Source organism: Aptenodytes forsteri, unplaced genomic scaffold (genome assembly GCF_000699145.1).
Source record: "Aptenodytes forsteri isolate BGI_AS27 unplaced genomic scaffold, ASM69914v1 Scaffold172, whole genome shotgun sequence".
Classification (NCBI taxonomy): domain Eukaryota; kingdom Metazoa; phylum Chordata; class Aves; order Sphenisciformes; family Spheniscidae; genus Aptenodytes; species Aptenodytes forsteri.
The window spans coordinates 10,957,094-10,975,677 of record NW_008795018.1 but is presented as its reverse complement, the minus strand read 5'-3'; the positions used below and the strand labels follow the sequence as shown (position 1 = coordinate 10,975,677).

The 18,584-nt window shown below is 37.5% G+C and overlaps 1 protein-coding gene across 1 annotated transcript in view; it reads left to right on the top strand.

Moving 5' to 3' along the window:
- Positions 1-18,584, top strand: part of LOC103895975 (pituitary tumor-transforming gene 1 protein-interacting protein) — a 46,524-nt gene that overhangs the window by 17,873 nt on the left and 10,067 nt on the right. Inside the window, exons 3-6 of the mRNA XM_019471094.1 lie at positions 1,651-1,703; positions 6,156-6,264; positions 10,141-10,249; positions 13,823-13,891. Of these exons, the coding sequence (XP_019326639.1) occupies positions 1,651-1,703; positions 6,156-6,264; positions 10,141-10,249; positions 13,823-13,891 (340 nt within the window). The remainder of the gene's footprint in view (positions 1-1,650; positions 1,704-6,155; positions 6,265-10,140; positions 10,250-13,822; positions 13,892-18,584) is intronic.

Sequence of the window (18,584 nt, the reverse complement as noted above, 5' to 3'; positions counted from 1 at the left end):
GGTGGTGAAGCACTGGCACAGGTTGCCCAGGGAGGTGGTGGATGCCCCATCCCTGGAACCATTCCAGGTCAGGTTGGACGGGGCTCTGAGCAACCTGATCTGGTTGAAGATGTCCCTGCCCATGGCAGGGGGGTTGGACGAGATGACCTTTAGAGGTCCCTTCCAACCCAAACTATTCTATGATTTTTATAATAAGCATGGTGGTACTCCATGTGCAGTAATCCCATTTGAAAATTTTTGAGTTTAAACTGAGAACTATTTCTGAATCTGCTTTTCATTTTTTTTCCATGAATTGGTATATGGGCCTTAATACTTAGGCTGTTTCTCAGTTAATTGGTACCAGTCCCAATGTTAATTGGTACCGGAAAAACTAGTAAGTGTTTTTTCTAAACAGATATATTGATTAAAGCTAAATATACTGGTACATGAAATGTATTTGTTATTAAGAATTAGTACCAGAAAGGTATAATATTGAATTATGAAAATAAAATATTGAAATATGTAGTTACCCCAAAACATGCGAAGAATTTAGCTCAAATAGATAACTGCTTATGACTAATGCACTGTTATCCATTAAAAGTAGAATTGGATTCCTGATTTGGAGATACTTTCCCCTCATGTAAATATGATATATGTGGAAATAATTTAAAATAGAATAGACTATTTCAGTTGGAAAGGACCTACAATAATCATCTAGTCCAACTGCCTGACCAATTCAGGGCTGACAAGTTAAAGCATGTTGGTAAGGGCATCAAAAGTTAGTTTCACTAAGTAATACTAAAAATTATCATAGGAACTACAACAATTGGAAGAAAATCCAGGTTCAGACCAGGAGAGGAAACTCCTCGTCATCTGTCAAGTAGTTCATCTAGGTCAAGACTATGGCATGTATGTGGTCCTGTGGGTGGCAAATTATGTCTGCATTGCAGATAAAAAAAGACCAGTGTTAGACAATAAGCATGCAGTACTTCTAAATGAAAGTCATAGCCTTTGGCTGGAATCCTCTGGGAATGTGAACGCCAGTAAATATTTTCTTTTTTACGATAGATTTTTTTTTAAAATCCAAAGAAAATATAAGTTAACTCCTTCCACATCACTCGGATTTTCAAACTTCTGTCAGAGTTCTTGTTGACCTCTTACAAAATGACTTTGTGTCCTATGTTTGGAAATATTTTTAAACTGTTATTTAAAATCATGTTATTTGGAGAGCTTTATTTTTTAAAAAACTTTTTTCTGAAGAAAAAGGTTGATATCTATGGAAGGGGGACCAACCCTAGGTGAGGATCAGCCTTTGCTAGGCTTCCAAAGCAGAAAAACTTGGAATGTTCTCTAAATTGAAGTGTAAAACTTCAGCAGAGATACAGGGAGGCTCTGGGTTTTTTCTCCCGTGTTTGTCCTTAGACAAAACAGATTGAAGTTACAAGTAAGGTTAAAGTGTTTCCCTAACTATGTCAGAGGTCAAACTTAAATGCTTTGTATCTATGTTTGCTACAGTTCTCCGGGAATGGAAATATTGAGCTTTCATTGCCTCAGTCAAAATTGTTGCTTGTATCTAGAAGTAGAAAAAAGAAAAAGCTAAATATTGTGTAATGTGCTTGATGTTACTGAGGAATAATAAATCTCATCATCTGTGTGTATGGTTTTTTCTAGAGTGTTCAGAGTTTTCCCAGAGGTCCTGTGAAGAATGTCTAAAAAATGTTTCGGTAAGATTTTTAACATTCTTTTTGACTGAGAATGTGGTGATTTTTTTTTTTTTTTTTTCATTTAATATGAAGTCAGGTTGTTGGGGTTGGTTTGGCTGTTTGGTGGGCGTTTTGTTTTTAACGGTGAGTCTAGTCAAACTACCCTCAAAAAGAGGAAGTCTCTGTTCTTATTTAAGTGGTAGAGTCAACTGATGTGCTGCTTCTGCTCTGTCACACTCAATACCAGTGTGCTTTCACTTTGCCAGGGTTGCTCCATGATTTGGTCACTCAGGGTATTTATCTGTTTCATCTGGAGAAGATGGACAGTGTAGAATCCAAGCTTCCAGTTCCAGTGTGTGCTCAGTGCTTTCACAGCGCAGCTGAGTGAGTTGATGTTGCTGCTAGTTTAGATTCATCCTCATTTTGCAAGCAGTGCTTAGTTAATTTTCCATCTTATACAAGGGCTAGGTAAACTGCATCTCATGTGGCTAAAATGCCTTGCATTTCTTGTATGTTGAATAGGAGAACTGGGAAGTTAATGTAAATAAACTAGAAATGCCTTTCTCTGGAGATGCCCCAAGCCATGCATTTAACTGAGGCAGACTGGATCAGTGCTTTGTAGATGTTCAGACATGCTGGCCTCTCCACTGACTACACCAGACTGTAAGTGCTTAAGACTGCCAGGCTAGATCTCCGTTTTGGTAGCAAAGTGTTTAGATTTCCAATGAGATTGCAATAAGGCAGACATTTAAAACAATAGAATTTGTTTCTCCATCCTCTGCTCAAAACCTTTTTAGCTCCACAATAAGGGTTGTGATAAATATGCAAAAGATGTCTGTTCCTGCAGAGTAGAAGAAACTCCCATATTTGAAGTGAGAGATTGTTTCAAATTCTAACTTCAGATGTCACTGAAAAGAAATATTTCATGAGTCTTTAAGATATGTAGTTACTGCAAAACCTTTTCAGTAGGGGAAATTGAGAAATATCTAAACTTACCTGTTTTATGCTTGTCTTAAGCATCTTTTGGCTTTTTTAATGGAAAAACAGTAATTGCCTTGTATTGATGTGGTTGTGTGTTGTCAGACCTGTGTATTTGTTGTCATAAGCATGGCATTGTGTAAAGAACTCTTAATCTTCAAAAGTATAAAGTAGGAAATGGAAAATATGGGTCATTAAAGAGTAAATGTTCAGCACTACTACTGGTGTGACTGTCACTTCAAATAAGTGCTGCTACAGATACATGAGCACAACTTTTATTATCCTGAGAGCTATGTGTTCACCTTGTGTGAGAAATAAATCCTTTAGCTGTGTTCATGTACTGAAGATGCTAACAGTTATAGATACATTATTTTCAGAATCTGTCAAACCAATGACAGTGTCCAGGCTTGTTTTGGTGACAGAATGATGGATGATTCAGGCCAACTGCTTCAATGGCATCAGTGTTAACCTTGAAGAAAAGAGTTTAGACTTGATTCAGACAATTTGCACATACGTTAAAAAAAAGCCTACAGAACAAAGCCATTAGCATTTGTGTGAGTAATACAAAAGCAAAGGATTGCTGAAATTACTTTGTTTAATTGCTTCAGTAGGAAAAAAAAAATCAGGTTTTCATATTGGTGATAATATAGATAGCAGCTGATAAAAATGAAAACTAAACATTTGGTGAATAGATAAAAACAATTCCAAACAAACCCTAAAATGTAGTAATTTAATTTAGCATTATAATTCAAAATGCTCAAATTTTGTTTATCATAATTATAATTGGGTTGGTCTTTTGGGTTGGTCTTTAGAGTTGGTGAATACCTATTTTCTCATGTTTTTATCAATTCTGACAAAATAAAACTGTTCTGAGTGGTAATTTTATAGATACGCTGTTGCATTTCATCTTATGCCTTACAACATGGTACATTAAAAAAAATAACACATAACAGTTTTGATTAGAGCTATTGAATCCTGAAACTCAATTTATTTCCTTGAAAGAAATATTTACTGCTATAACTAGCAGATTACCACCTGGTATTAAAATTTGAGAACTTTATCTGTTACCAGATAATGTGTAAATACCTATTGATTAATGTCTTGAGAGAGTTTTCTCTTAACGTTTCTAACTCCATATGACAGTGTGTAAGACAAAATACATAATGCAAGCACTAGTTAAAGATAGGACTATATTTTAAAATCTGTGTGCATGTGTAGAGTCTCAGCAATCTGGAGAATTTTCTGAAGTCTCATTTTTAACTTCTGAGTAGTCTACCAACACGCTTTTCCCCCTCAGCTATTTATTTTGTCATTCTCATCTTTGTCCTAATAACAAATGTATGGACTCTAAATTCTTGTGGTAAATGGATTTTAGGCAAGCTAGGCCTTAAAAAAAAAAGCTAACAACAGCTATAGGAAATTTTGTGATCAGAAATATAACCAATTTTTTTTGAAGGGAAGGTGGGGATAATAGTCACTTGCATACATCTATCTGATTATAGAGAAAGAAGTGTTCATTTTGTGTTCATAGTTACTATCTTAGCTCTTTTAATACTGAGAATATGTCCTTAAAATGAGTGTGGCCTGAATTAATAATGTTGCACTTTATTCTAGTAGAGTCTCACATGGATAATGAAGTCAGTGATATCCATCAGAGTGTGAACGTGGTTCCTAGCATACTCTGCAAAGGGTATATGATTTATGTCTAAATAAAATCTTTTCAGTCTTCATTTTTAGGTTATATAGATGAGGATCAAAGTTAAGGAAATGTTTCACCCTTGGGTGTTTAGGTTTTTTTCCTAACTTGATTTTGACAACTCAGTTTTTAGCATTGGGAATGAGTCAATTGAAACATTTTTCTCTTACTTCAGCCCCTGCACCAATCAGTAGCTGTATTGGGTATTGCCTTTTGGGCTACACACGTTTTTAATAGTTACATGCAGTAGTCTCCATCAGAGTAATACAGTTGACCTTTCTGTGCGCCTAGCTGTCGCCAACAGTATAGAGTTATTCAGATTAGAAGAGACCTCATGAGTCATCTAGTCCAGCATCTTACTCAAAACAGGGTCAACATTACATTCAAACAAGTTTAATAATGACTTTTAGTCTGTCCCCTATTAGTTGTTATTTTTGAACTGTTAGTTTTTATTAAATAATTGATCCAACAAAAATAAGCATGTTTGCATCTAACATCCTTGATTAAAATTAAAACTTAGGAGGGCAGGTTTTTTGCAAAGATTATTCTGCCTTAATTATTTTTGTTGATGTGTCTTTATGGGCATGTTTGACTTGTACAGTCTACCAACTACAAAATAGGAATCAATTTTTCTTGTCTCTTTCTTCACTTTTTTCAAGAGAGCAGAATCTACTACAAATGTTTTCCTTTGAATTCAATGTTTTCTAACCCTTTAGAGCAAGGTAACAGACTTTGTGCAATTGAGGGTGTATGACAGAGATATTCTTGATAGTACTGTGTTGTGGTTTAACCTCAGCTGGCAACTAAGCACCACACAGCTGCTCGCTTGCTCCCCCACAGTGGGGTAGGGGAGAGAATTGGAAAAAAAGTAGAACCTGTGGGTTGAGATAAAGACAGTTTAATAGGACAGCAAAGGAAGAGAAAATAATAATAATAAATCATAGTTCCTGGATGAGCTCTTTCTAGAATGAATCCTAAAAAACCCTGTTCTGTCAGGGTTTCCTTTTACTGTCATCCAAAACTTCTTCACTGGTTAAGTTGTGTGATAAAGAAATTTTGAATGAGTATCTATTTTAACAGATGCAAACCAAAACTTAATCTTGATGCTTAGTGGTAACATAAAAAGCAGAAATGTTGTGCTATTGTAACTATATTACTTTTTTGTAACTGTAATACATCTAAGAACACTTAAATTTTAATTTTAAATTTTAAAAATATCCAGATACCTAAGTGTGCACAATTAAGGTACCCAATGTACTTTGCAATGCAGATTATAAGGCTGTACTTTGCAACGCAGATTGGAAAAGGCTGTTTCTTTTATTACCTTACAGAAAAACCTCCTGTAGAATGTATGGGTTCTTTATTTTTTTTTCTGTTGATAGTCAAATATAGGGCTGAAGTAAGATTATAAGTGGTTTTTTATTCATCAGAGATACCAGGTGTGTTAAAATTCTGAACAGTTGGCTTTCTGGTTTTGTATTTCTCATTTCAGTAATTCTAAACTCAAAGCCACTTTATCCTCAAGTATACAGAGTACCTCAATATGTTCCCAAATATTTTCAGGTTAGTGTAAATATTTATTACCTTTATTACCTGCAAGTACAAAATCTACTTATTCACAATTCAGTTTAGGCTTCCTTAGGAATTGTACCAGGGCTTCTGTAGGTTTTATACTACAAAGCACTTTCAATATATCCGTACAGTACTGTACGCACTTAAGAATTCTGTCTGTAGAGAGGAGCACTAAATTGTAAACTGTTTTTGAAGATCAATAACTTGTTTTTTTTTCTTTTGCACAGTGCCTTTGGTGTTACACCAACAACACTTGTATTGATTACCCTGTAAGAAGCATTCTTCCACCATCTTCATTATGTTCACTCTCAAATGCTCAATGGGGAGTTTGCTGGAGTAGGTACTAATTTTACTTTTGCTGTAGAGAATTATTTGAGGATGATTAAAGTAAGACTACCACTTACTAGAGCTGTTTCCTGATAATTTATTTGGAGGAGTGGGGGGAGGAGGCAGTGGTTATGATTTGGAACCATGATCCCTAACCTTCTGGACTTACAAAACAGGCATTGTTAAGGGTTCTTTGTGAACAGCCAGTATAGTTACACTGGCTTTAAAACACTTACTATGTAGTGAAGTTCTGTTGATGCTAAAGTCTAGACTGGGAACCAGTGATGTTGGAATGTTCTGAGTATTTTATGTATGTAGTCAGGATTCACCTGTTTCTTAAACTGTACTTCTGAGGTACACAGAAATAAGGTCATTCCCTGTTGACAAAGGGTGACCATTCTTACCTTTTTTAAAATTTCTTAAAATGTTGGATGATATGCCTGGATCCACAATTTTTATAGTATATTCCAGTGGCTGCAGTGAACCAATACCACAGGAATGGAACCGCCCAAAAATTCTTGAATGCTGTTTTTGCTTAAACAACTGAAAAAACAGTGTGATCTGTGGGTGCTGAAGGCAATGTAGTTAAGGTTAAAAAGGCAGCTGCAGAGTGCCACTGTAGATTGTAGTGCTGCATCATTTCATTGTTCTTAGGTTTCCTTTGCTTTGCATTTTGTATTACAAAATACGGTGCAGTGCATATGCTGCCATTGGGGTGAAATTTTTGGAGCTATTTTTGCAATACTGTGTATACAGATCTAAATTCAGAATAGATTGGAACAGAGAACAAATAAGACATTGGAAAGCTTGTCATATGAAATAAGAGTACATCTTCAGTCCAGCAAAGCAAAGGCTTGCTGCTTTCTATGTGTTTGCTCATGAGCACCAGGAGGCTAAAGGACAGAAACAAGCGGGGATGAACTACTATCAGTGACCATGTTAACTGTAAATTAGAAGAAAGTTACCACACTTAAGAGCAGTGAGACAATGGAGTAGTCTTTAAATTAGAGTAGCAGAGGTAGAAGATAGCTATTAATGGAGCATACAGGTTTCTGAACGCTACCACTTCATATAATCCCTGCAAACTGAGGGACTAGATTGGACAGTACAGGAGAACTTTACCAATTCTTTGTTCTTAGCAGAAGGGCTCTGTGCTTTGTTTTGTGAGAGAAAGCATTTATGCTTAGACTTTTGGAGTTTTTTTAGAGCTACAGAAGGTATATCATTTCACTGATAAGGCACGCTTTTCAGGAAATTGGGCTTTCAATATTATAGTAAATGAACTGTTAAGCAAACTTTTTTCTGGAAGTGTGGTGGGTTGACTACTGCCAACAGCTAAGTACCCACACAGCTGCTCGCTCCCTTCCTCCCTGGCCCCAGTGGGCTGGGGGAAGAAAACAGGAAGAACAAAAGCAAGAAAACTCATGGATTGAGATAAAGACAGTTTAATAGGTGAAGGAAAAATGGGGAGAGAGAAGAAAAAAAAACAAGCAAAGGAAATCACTCACCACCTCCCACAGGCAGACTGATGCCTAGTCAGTCCCCAGACAGTAGTTACCTTGGAAGCCAGATACCCCCTCCACTTCTTTTTCCTTTACCCCAGGTTTTATTGCTGATCATGGCGTTATATGGTGTGGAATATCCCTTTGGCCAGTTTGGGTCAGGTGTTCTGGCAGTGTCCCTTCCTGACCTCTCTGATCTCTTGCCTACCTCCAGCCATACTCACGGGGGTGGGGGTAAGAGAAAATCTTGATGCTCTTCAAGCCTGTTCAGCAACAGCCAAAACATTGGTGTTATCAGTTCTGTTTTAGCCAGAAATCCAAAACATGGCATCATAGCAGCTGCTGTGAAGAAAGTTAACTCTGTCCTAGCCAGACCCAGTACAGAAATGCATTTGTGCTGTGTCCTTTTGGAAAGCAGTGATTACTGGTATCTACTGATGCTAATAGGGTGTTCTTGGCAGTTTACTCCTGCTATAGAAATGGCTTCTAGCTTGGGCATCATTTGTGTTTCTAGATTGAATGCAGCTTAAACAGAGAATAGAGCACATTCTCAAAAAAAAGTTAAAAATGGAAAAAGAAAAAAACAAAACAACACCCCCCCAGATATGTATTTCCTTAATAGATTTTTTTACAAATTATATGCAGCAACATGCCATGGGGGTATGTAGTCTTATTGAGACTGTTCCCTTCGGACATAGCAGGAAAACTAATTACCTTGTGAGCATGGTGGTGGTGTTTTTCCTTTTCACAGATAAAATGAAGAGATGAGTGTTGGCTCAGTGTTGCTGAAAATGAAGCTGAATATTGCAGCTCTCAAAGTCAAAAGCAAATGACTGGCTTCCAGTTACAATTTTTATGGAATAAGACATGTTGACAGATTATTAACCAGTAGTGAAGAAAAAAGAACAGTACAGAAGCAACATAATACCAAATAGCTTAATTGTATTGTTTTTCATGAATAATAAGCAAATGAAATAGATAGTGGAGATAGGAATGCAGACTGAAAACTGACAATCTTTTTCTGGACTTTGAGGTTCAAAATATATTTTTTGCTTCAATTAAATGGCATTTAAAAAGTAAATAGTATACTTTGAAAAAAATTTAAGATTAAAACCATTTTTTGTTTTTACTTCACTGAATGAAGTATATTTAATTGCTTGTAGCTTGTAGGGGAGTAACAGAATGAGAAATGTGGTATGGTGGAATGTGTTACTTCCAAAATTTACATGTTCAGGATTTACTTCTGTATTGTAACTAGAAACTATGTATTAGTCTGTATTATAAACTGTACCCAGTAAATTATAACACACAAGCAAAAATATTTGCTGGGATCTAATCTTTGGCAAGATCTGTGAAGGATATTGGCCAGATGTGAGTTGGTGAGATCTGTAGAGAAGTAACAGACTTTTTGGCTTGTGCATGTAATCGGAGAGGATAGACCCTCTGAACTTCACTTGCTAAATTTGACTGTCTTATCACTGGTACCCTGAAGCAGTAAAAAGTGCATGTGCAGCTACTTTGTATTACTGCAGCAGCATGAAGCTGCTGAACCTGGCAGAGTTCAGAGGGATTTATGTGAGAGAGAGGAGAGACAGCTTCCCTGCCCCCTCCCCCATCATGCTTTAAAACAGACAGTGTGGGCTATGTGTGGGGAGAGGTGTTTAGTTTTTGTCTCTGATACAACCTCCCTGATTTCATTTTGTCCTTTGTTAGGTCCTTTAAATAACTCCTCAAAATTGTGTCTGTAGTGTTGCTTGTACCATCCCTGTTTGCTTTCTTCTTGGGCCTCACTCTTTTCCAGGACATCAGGTTTCTGATTCAGCTACAGTTGTTATAGTGTATGCAGTTAAAATAATACACCCCCACCCCATTTGTTAATCATTCTTTGGATGTAGAAGATGACTCTCCTTGGACATAGATGATGACTTAGGAAGTTTTACAGAGTTTTGTATTGGCTCCTTCAAATTCTCCGACATTGTTGTCTTACTTCATTTTACTCTTTCTCTAACTGCTGCATGTAATGTGTGTACACTGATGCCGCATCTATGACATTTTTGTTCATGCTGTACATTGGCTAAGGTTGTGATTGGGAGGACAGAACTGTGGTATCACACCAGTAGATGTATATCATATAAAGTATTACAGGATGACTTTTAATAATTCGGTATATGTAAAGAGCAATATTACTGAATGTCTGTTCAGTGTAGATTATGCATAGTAGCAAAATTCTAATGTGATATGCTGCATTTTAACTGGGGTAGTTGTGCAGAATTGTTTTTTTCATACAGAGGTGAAAAAATGCTTGGGAAGGAGGGGAAGAGTTATCAGAAAGACAAATGTTAATGCTGGAGTCTAACAAGTTGAATATATTCATATTTTTCAGTAAACGTTGAGGCTTTAATTATTGCCATAGCTGTAGTAGCTGGACTCATTCTGGTGTCCATAGCAATCTGTTGCTGTTACTGCTGTTACTGCAGAAGGCGTTCCAGGAGGTAAATATGTATATTTGTTTCCTTTACTAACTTTGGGTACTGGTCTTCCTTACCTACCTACAACTTTTATTCTCCAATATACTAAGAATCTTTTCATTTGGAAGCAATTTTGGTCACTTTGTTTAGTGACAGGCAGTAATGACACTAGAAATGATGCTGGAATGACACTGAAGTGATGTTATTAGCGGTAGCATCAGATATGTTCTTTAAGCAAGCTATTATTTTACATGTCTACATTTTACACTTCCTTGTTAAAATTGGACATGAAATATTTCAATGGCCAAATAAATACTTGCTTCTTGTGATAACAGAACAAATTATTTCTTTCGAGGCAAGCTCACGGTACAGCAAAAAGAGACCAGGTGGGTAACAAGTAACGGTGTCCTACAGCACTTGGTATCCATGCTTCAGAGTTTGCTCTAGGATCTGTCAGTATCTAAGTGAGCTGTCTTTGCCAATTCAACAAAATAATCTAAATGTAAGATGATACTTTTTTGCTCTAAGATACTAAGAGAGACTGACTTATTTTCAAGTAAAGTAATACTGCAAAAATTAAGTGTTTTTTAGATCTTGGAGGACTTGTAAAACTTCTCTTTTTTTTTTTTTTCCTACTGGCTTACTTCTTTAATTGGCTAATATCCTTCAAAGGGAGGGAAATAGTTGATGAGCAGCTAAAATAGGTAAGTCAGTGATTCCATGGGAAGTGATCAGTAATTATTTCCTAATGAAATACCTGGAAAGCCTTGTTTATTGGGACAGCACAATATGCTTCCTTGTGTCACTGAAGCTTTAGAGCTCAGGTTTCTGGGCAGTGTAGCTTCAGCTAGCTCTGTTCCTTTTGTCCTTCAGTACTAATCACGTGAACAAAATGTGGACCTCATTTCTTGATCTGAAATAATTTCTATACTCAAGTACCTGTAATTCATTGTTCTTGTTTGAGGGTTGTTTTTTTTTTAAAGAATTTATGCAGCTGCAGAGTGGTTGGTGCTGACCTTCAAGCCAGAGAAATATGGTACATCTGCGGCTTTCAAAAAAGGAGAAAACAATTGTAAATAACATGTCATTTCCTTTTCTTTTCCCTGAGGAAGATGCATGTACCTATTCTGCTGGTAGATTGGTCTACCAAATCTGTCCTAGTGCAAAAATTGATAACTCTTTAGCCCTGTGCTGATAAGCCCTGAAGATGTATCAAACTGTTTTAGATTTTATGTAAGATCTGCCGACTTCCTCTGCAGAAGAACTGAGTAGGCCCCTGTGGCTGACATGCTGACAAATAAACTTGATTCCTGTGAAGAGAGATTTGTGCCAGACTTCAGTTTTAGTAGCTAAGTCGTCAATCAGTACTGTAACATCCAATTCCAAAAATAGAGGGTTAGTTGAGAGTCATCTTATGCCAGAACTCCAAAGGTGTCAAGCTTAATCTTCTGATACTCAGAGGATTTAAAGGTCTTGTCAGAGTGGGGTCCAGCTTATTTCAGGAGGATTCAGAATGTATTATTACACTGGAGCCTGATATATTACTGGCTTTAAACCCACTGATTCTCAGCAGGAATTCTTTTGCTGTCTGCTTCCTCAGTTTGGGGACTCCTTTTCCACAAAAGAAACTTTTTAATGAATTGAAAGAAGGAAAATTTGTAGAAATGTAGTATTAGATCTGTTTTATTGACTTCTTATATGTATCGTCTCAGATCTCAGGTGTAACCTTGTTTTTGCAGGAGCATCAGTATTCCTTCTGGGAATTTTTAAGCTGTGGGTTTTCAATGTTTAAGAAGCCAGCACTTACTCTCCGTGTTCAAGGAAAAGGTGCATTAATCCCCACATCAGTAATGTAGGTGGCTCACCTGAGTCCATCCCTACCACAGGAATTCTAGGCCTATTGGTGCATTGTTTCAGTTCATTATTTTTATCCTATGTTTGGACTTTGTGTCTGGTTCCATGTACTTGAGATACAACTTTTCATGAAACTATACTAAAGAGACTCTCTTGAACTTCTTCAATTTAACAACCACTTTTTAACTTTTATAATTTCAGAATTTCTGAATTTTGAAGAAAAACTCAATTTCTTCAAAGTGTCTAGAAATCCAAAGATATTTAATGCTTCATTTAATTATAGGGAAGAAATATATTTTCTGAATCCTATACCAGCATTTTATTGATTTGGTGGGTTTGTATTTTGCAACAGTAGTGTGAAGTGAGACTTACATAGTTATAAGACACTGGGGTCTCCAATAAAGTAGTTTTCCAGAAAGATGCCCAAGTGTGGGAGCTTCTAGTCTTCCTGGACATGCTAATATGGGGAATCAATTAGTTTTACAAAAGGGTCTGACATAGTTTTCCAATAAATGTGACCTGTTGCATGTGTTTCCGGCTGCTAAACTCCCCCAAGACTTTTCTAACTCTTTATGTGGAAACGTAAAAGGAGGAACTAGAAAACTTGTATGTGAAACATTACATGGATTCTGAATTACCGGATTGTATTTAAATGACTAAGATGTTCAAAGACACATAGGGACTGAGCAGATAGAAAAATTGAGTTCAGATTTCTAATTCTGGTATCTGTGAATTTTGTATCTGTTAAAAAATTTGACATGCTATAATTAACCACTGGATGTCACTCTTGCTTAACTTGTATGTTGGTTGCTGCAGATGTGTGGTGCTATAACTATCCATTTCTGTATTAGCAGGTGTGTTAATATTGTAAGTATTCATATCAAACATCTTCAGATAGTGCATTCAGTTTTGAAAAATTATTAGCACCTGGAAAAGCATGGCAGGTGTCCATTCACTAATCCTGAAGAACTGTCATTAATTCTGTCAGAAAAAAATAACAGGCAAATAAATATTGTTTGGCGTTTGCTTTAGAGTTCTACAATTCTTATATGGTGTATCTAGTGGTGAAGTGAAGCTGAGCTTTCTCCAAGGCAGGTCACAAAGCTTAAGTGCATGTATTCAGTAGAGTGTATCTGCACATGCACAGCTCAGATGTACTGTGTAGGCTCAGCATTTCCCAGAATCACACAGCTGATGCGCTCAGGTAAATCCTTGCTCATTCCAGAACAGGAAAGGCAGCTGCCAAGACAGTTCATGCAGACTGCTTTCCTGGAGGCAACTTGAGATTGGATAGTAAAGGTTGTTGGAAAGATAAATTGTTCTGGCATCAAAGGCTTATGAACCATCAATCTTCCAGGGGGCAACAATGGACTTAACTATGCACACGCAGTATGCTTACTCTGAAATGGGGTGTGATACATGGGGAAAATGGCGAGTAGGACTCCTGCTTCTGGAACAGTGTGCAGCCTCTTCCTAAGAGACTTTAAATTGTCCTGTAGAGTCTGAAGCGCACATTGCTACAGTGGGTGAAGCATTTGGGTGTTATAAAATGTGAAAGGGTAACTCTACAAATTTGCCAATTATACTTACTCAGCAATTACTTCTTCACAGCCATGTAAAATTTAACTCAGGTCAGACTATAAATCCTTTTTGAAAATACGTCAAATGACTAAACAGTGATTGCCTAGCACTGAAATTGCTTTTTGTTCCTCTTATGCTTTCCTTCCCTCCTTATTTTTCTAGTAGATCAGATGAAGAAGAAGAACGGCTAGCTAGAAAGAGAGAGGAACGAAGATTACAATCTCTTCAGAGGTAAGTCTTGACAGCTTGATATATAGCTATACACTTCCTGGTGATAGAATATTCTGCCCGTCTAAAGAATACACAGAGTACTAAACAAAGAGCCATTATGGAGTTAGGCATGACAACGTCAGGTTTTTACAAAATGGGGCTTATTGTGAGATTTGCGAACCTGATTAGGAGCCTTTAGTTCCATAAGTGAAAAGGGAGTGAATAGGTTGATGCTCACTGTGGCAGGTACAAGTGCTCTGTGCCAGCCAAGAGCAAACAGGAGGCGTGTGTCTGAAGTCTTGCCTAGTCTCTCCTGGCCTGATGACTGTCTGTGGCATGAGTTAATACCTAAGTGAGGCAGGGATTCAGAGGCAAAAACCACTTTTTGGATTCATTTGGTAACTAGTTCTTTTTCTTTTAAAATCTGGCTGGGAAAGGTAGAAAAGTTGATAGTGAGATACCTATTAGAAATTTTGCTCAGGAAATGGAAAACTTTGGCTCAGATCGCACTTTAGACTTAATCCCGTATTTCCATCCTTTCTGTTAAAGCTGTAGCACAGTGTAGAAAGAAGTGCAAGAGTCAGCAGTGATACAGTGCTTCTCAGTGAGAACAGTGTTCCTTCAGATGTAGGTTTTCATAGTTTAGTTCTCCAGTGACTCTTCATGGTTTTTACGTAATTCTTTAGATGAACAGTTTTTATAGGTAGGACTGTGATAGCCAGTACAAGCCCAGTGTACATTTTGAATCATACTTCCTTTCATGGTCTTTATTTTGGAGATTCACAGTGGATTAGCTTAGGACAGGAGAGTCCTAACCAAACTAATGCTAGGCTTGGAGCTGTCAGGTGTGGGTTTGAATCCCCACAGACTGTCACGGAAATTCATCCTAGGTTTGCCACTTCCTGGTTATGTTCTCTAAATACTTGGCTGCCAAGTAACTGGTGGGCACTTTCACTGCCTTGCTGATGCCTGCTGTTTTCTCCGGAACTCAGACTCATTGTTAAATATGAGCAGGGACTCAGGGAGCAAGGCATACTTCCAGATGAGACCCCTTGGTGAGCTTTTGCATGAAGACATTAAGTTTCTCTATTACAAATGTGCATAAGACAAGGTAGGTAGGCAAATGTGCTTGGTTTGCTCAAACATGTTACGTTTCTGACTGAGTGCAAAAGTGGGAGCAATAAGGTTCTCTTACAGATGTACCTACTGTTGCTCATCTATCTGACTGGTGGGAGATGGGAGAATTGCTCGTCTTAACTCCATGTAAATCTGTTTTCTAGTTCTGAACTGCCAGGTTATATAAACAAATACAGCAACTGTTTGCCCTGAATCTGACTCTGGCTCTGAAGCAGAGACTGTGATACTAGGAAGCAAAATAGATTCTGTTGTAATGGGTTAAATTGATCCTTTAGCCTTGTACAAAATTCCTAAATTTGTTGGCCATAGAAAGAATTAGAATAGGATACAATGGGGATGTTTAACAAGAGAGAATTTTTCAGAGGTTGACTTACTGCAAAGTTTGAATGGTTAGTTTGGTTTTTGTGACTTAGATTTTTTTTTTTAGAGCTACTACATACTGGCAGTTTAATATCTCTATTTTGTTTTTCAACTAGCTGTGTAATACAGTTTAGTAGCTTTTAAACTTACCAAATTGTCTTTGTTCTGCACAAATTTTATTTTTCAGACTTACTGTTGCAGTAATGTGTATTCTGCACTTGTTTAGGAAATTATAAGCTTAAAAGTAACTTTCTGCAGAGGGAAGATGAGAATTAGATGTCCCCTAGTGTAGTTGAGCTAAAATTACTGTTTTGAAAATGTGTGTTTTTAAGGGTAATGGTGCCACTAATTTAACCCTTTAGATTGTGTGTAAAGGCATTCTACTTCTGATGTAACTGCAAGCTGCTGATGGAATCAGCATTCTTACTTTTCTTTCATGCCCAAGGCACAACATTCCTTAGCTCTATGCTATGCCAAATTTGTTTTGCAGAAAGCTATTCACGTTTCTGTGGGGTTTTCGAGGTTTTTTTTATTCTGTTGGGTGAGTTCAGTGAACAGTCTCAGCATGTATCCATAAGATTGCTGGGATCCACAGGGCACAAGGACAGCATGAATTGAGGGATGGGAGGAAAGCAAAGAAAGCATTTATTTGGGGACAGAGTAGCAAGCAATACTTCCCCTTTCACTATTGCAAGGTAGTGTCAAACTTGATCTGAGAAGAGAATGGATGCAAATTTGTTTTCATAAACATCTTAATTTGTGAGCTGAAAGTGTCATACCTGAATGTGCGTAGAAGGGTAAGAGATAGGTGGCCAGTTTAGGAAGTGTGCTCATTCATAGTCGTACCACACAGCTTCTCAGATAAATGATGCTGAAGACTGCAATGGATCAGAAAAAAGGGAAATCTTCCACCTGTTAATCCACTTCTAACTAGTTGTGGCATAATAGGCAGAGTGCTAGTGTGAAGGTGATATTTCTCCTGTAATGCTTTTGTTCCCTTCTAAAGAGAAGGGATCCTGTGCGGAATATCAACATTTTGTTGTGTGTCAAAACCATGTGTCTTGTGGTGAAATGTACATCCTTAATATTATGCTACATTGTTCAGTTAAATCAACACTTACGTTCATTATAAAGCAAAGGCTCATGATGAGGTGCATAGGGGATGATTGTGTACCGTAACCTTTCCACTGTGATTTGTGTATTGACTTTAAATTCTTGATACAGTTAATCTGTAGGAAGTCTGATACTTCTGGAGTGTAGGGTTTTCTGTGCACCCACAGAGCAAGTGCTGTTGCACCAGGCAATTAGCAACACGGAGCTAAGACCAACTCCATTCCTGAAGTAAGCCTACGAACAAGGATTTCTGGGAGCAGACTGTTCCACCAGAATGATTGCTGCAGCCTTAGAGCAGCAGCCCTCTTTCCTAGCTTGTCTCAGGAGTGTGTCTGTGAAACAGAGACTCTGTTCTAATTGTGGGAGAGAGCTTAGCAGCAGCCCTGGGGTATTTCCCATGTTCTGAACTTGTGTGCCTATTGTGTGGCTGGGGAGAGATTGGTTGGGTCATGGGAAAACACAAGGAGTAGGCCACTTCCAGCAACCACAACACCTCACCCTACCCACTACTTGCTTCCTGTAAGTCCTTAGGAGAATGAATTGCTAGTAGCAGGCTGTAGAACAGATTAATAGTCTCAACAAGCTATTTTTGACCAACAAAATGCAGAGGAAAACACTGTATTGTACTGTGTGGTCTTTCCTTTCTACAACCTGCAAAGTTTTCACATAGTTTCTGAAAATAGCTGGATAGATATTTGGATAAATAGTGTGGGAGAAAAATAGGCACAGCACTGACCTTGTGTCTGTCTGTCTTCCCCCCCCCCCCCCTTTTTTTTTTTTTGTTTATCTTCCCCCCCCCCCTTCTTTTTTTTTTTGGGGATACAGCTACTTCATATACAGCTATTCAGATCAGTTGGCAATGGAAGGAGAACAGGACTAGCCTGAGCTTCATTTCATGGTTCCATTAGTGAATAGTAAAAACAAATTAAGGAGGCCCAAGTTACATAGTATGTGACTTTTGTAAGCTTCAAGATAATTGCAGCACCTAGTATTTTCTGGCTTTTCAGGTACACAGTAAAAGTCTGCTTTGTAAGTTAGAAATTTGTTTGTGTTAAAATCTGGTTTATTGCAGATACTTAGGAAGTGTCTTTTCGGAATACCTAGATGGCTGTTAGAATGAAGAGTAATGGTAATGACATTGGCCCTCTGCTTGTCTTCAAAAGGAAGAAACTAGCTGTCCCTTCACTGAGAAGGTTGAAAAATCACTGGTGATATGTAGAGTTTGCACTTACAGCGAGGGGAAGGAAACATGGAGTTCAGTTTTTGACTAATACTGAAGGAAAACGGGTATCTTATTGCATAGCTTAGTCCTTTGTCATGTCATCTCTAATATGAAAAATCACTTTTAAACATAGCATCAAGTAGTGAGTCTTTCTGTACACTCACTTAATTTACTGCTGCAAATACATGGTACATTATATGTTAGGTTTATATAATTTATAAACCATGATTTATGTTAGAAGTTGATAAACCAATGAAAAGCAATGAGATCTTGAATGAGATAAACTGCCAAGTATAATTTGGTAGTGTACTGGTACGGGAGAACAAGGAGGGGGGACAGGGAAAGAAAGGATTGCAGTTCATTTGTGAAGAACCAAGTATGGAAAATTATGATGTGAATTGTTAGTATTAGGAAAAATACTTACTTGGTTTACAGCAGTGGGGACAACTTGCATGAAGAGCCAAGAATTTAGCATACAGAAGATGGCATAATAGCAGTAGTATTAACAAACAGAACCAACTCACTGTAAAGTCACTGAGTTGATCATAATGTAAGATGTGAACGGTGCAGTAAGCCACCTGTGGGTGGCTGAGTCAGTGACTGCCTGTTCAGAATTGCATCTGATTCTTCTGAGTTGATGTATACCTAAGCTTTATTTACTGTACAAGGATTTAGTCATGGCTGATATGATACAGTTGTGGCTGCCTGTCAAAGTTCAAATGCTTCACAAATATTAATGGTTTTACCCTTCAAACTTAAACAATGTAAGAATTTTAGATGTTTGGTACTTTGTTTTGAATAGCCTAGGGAAGTATCCTAAAGTGTTTTTGAGGTTTAGACTACAAGCCTGATTCCCCCTTTGTTCGGTTTTGTTTTTTTTTA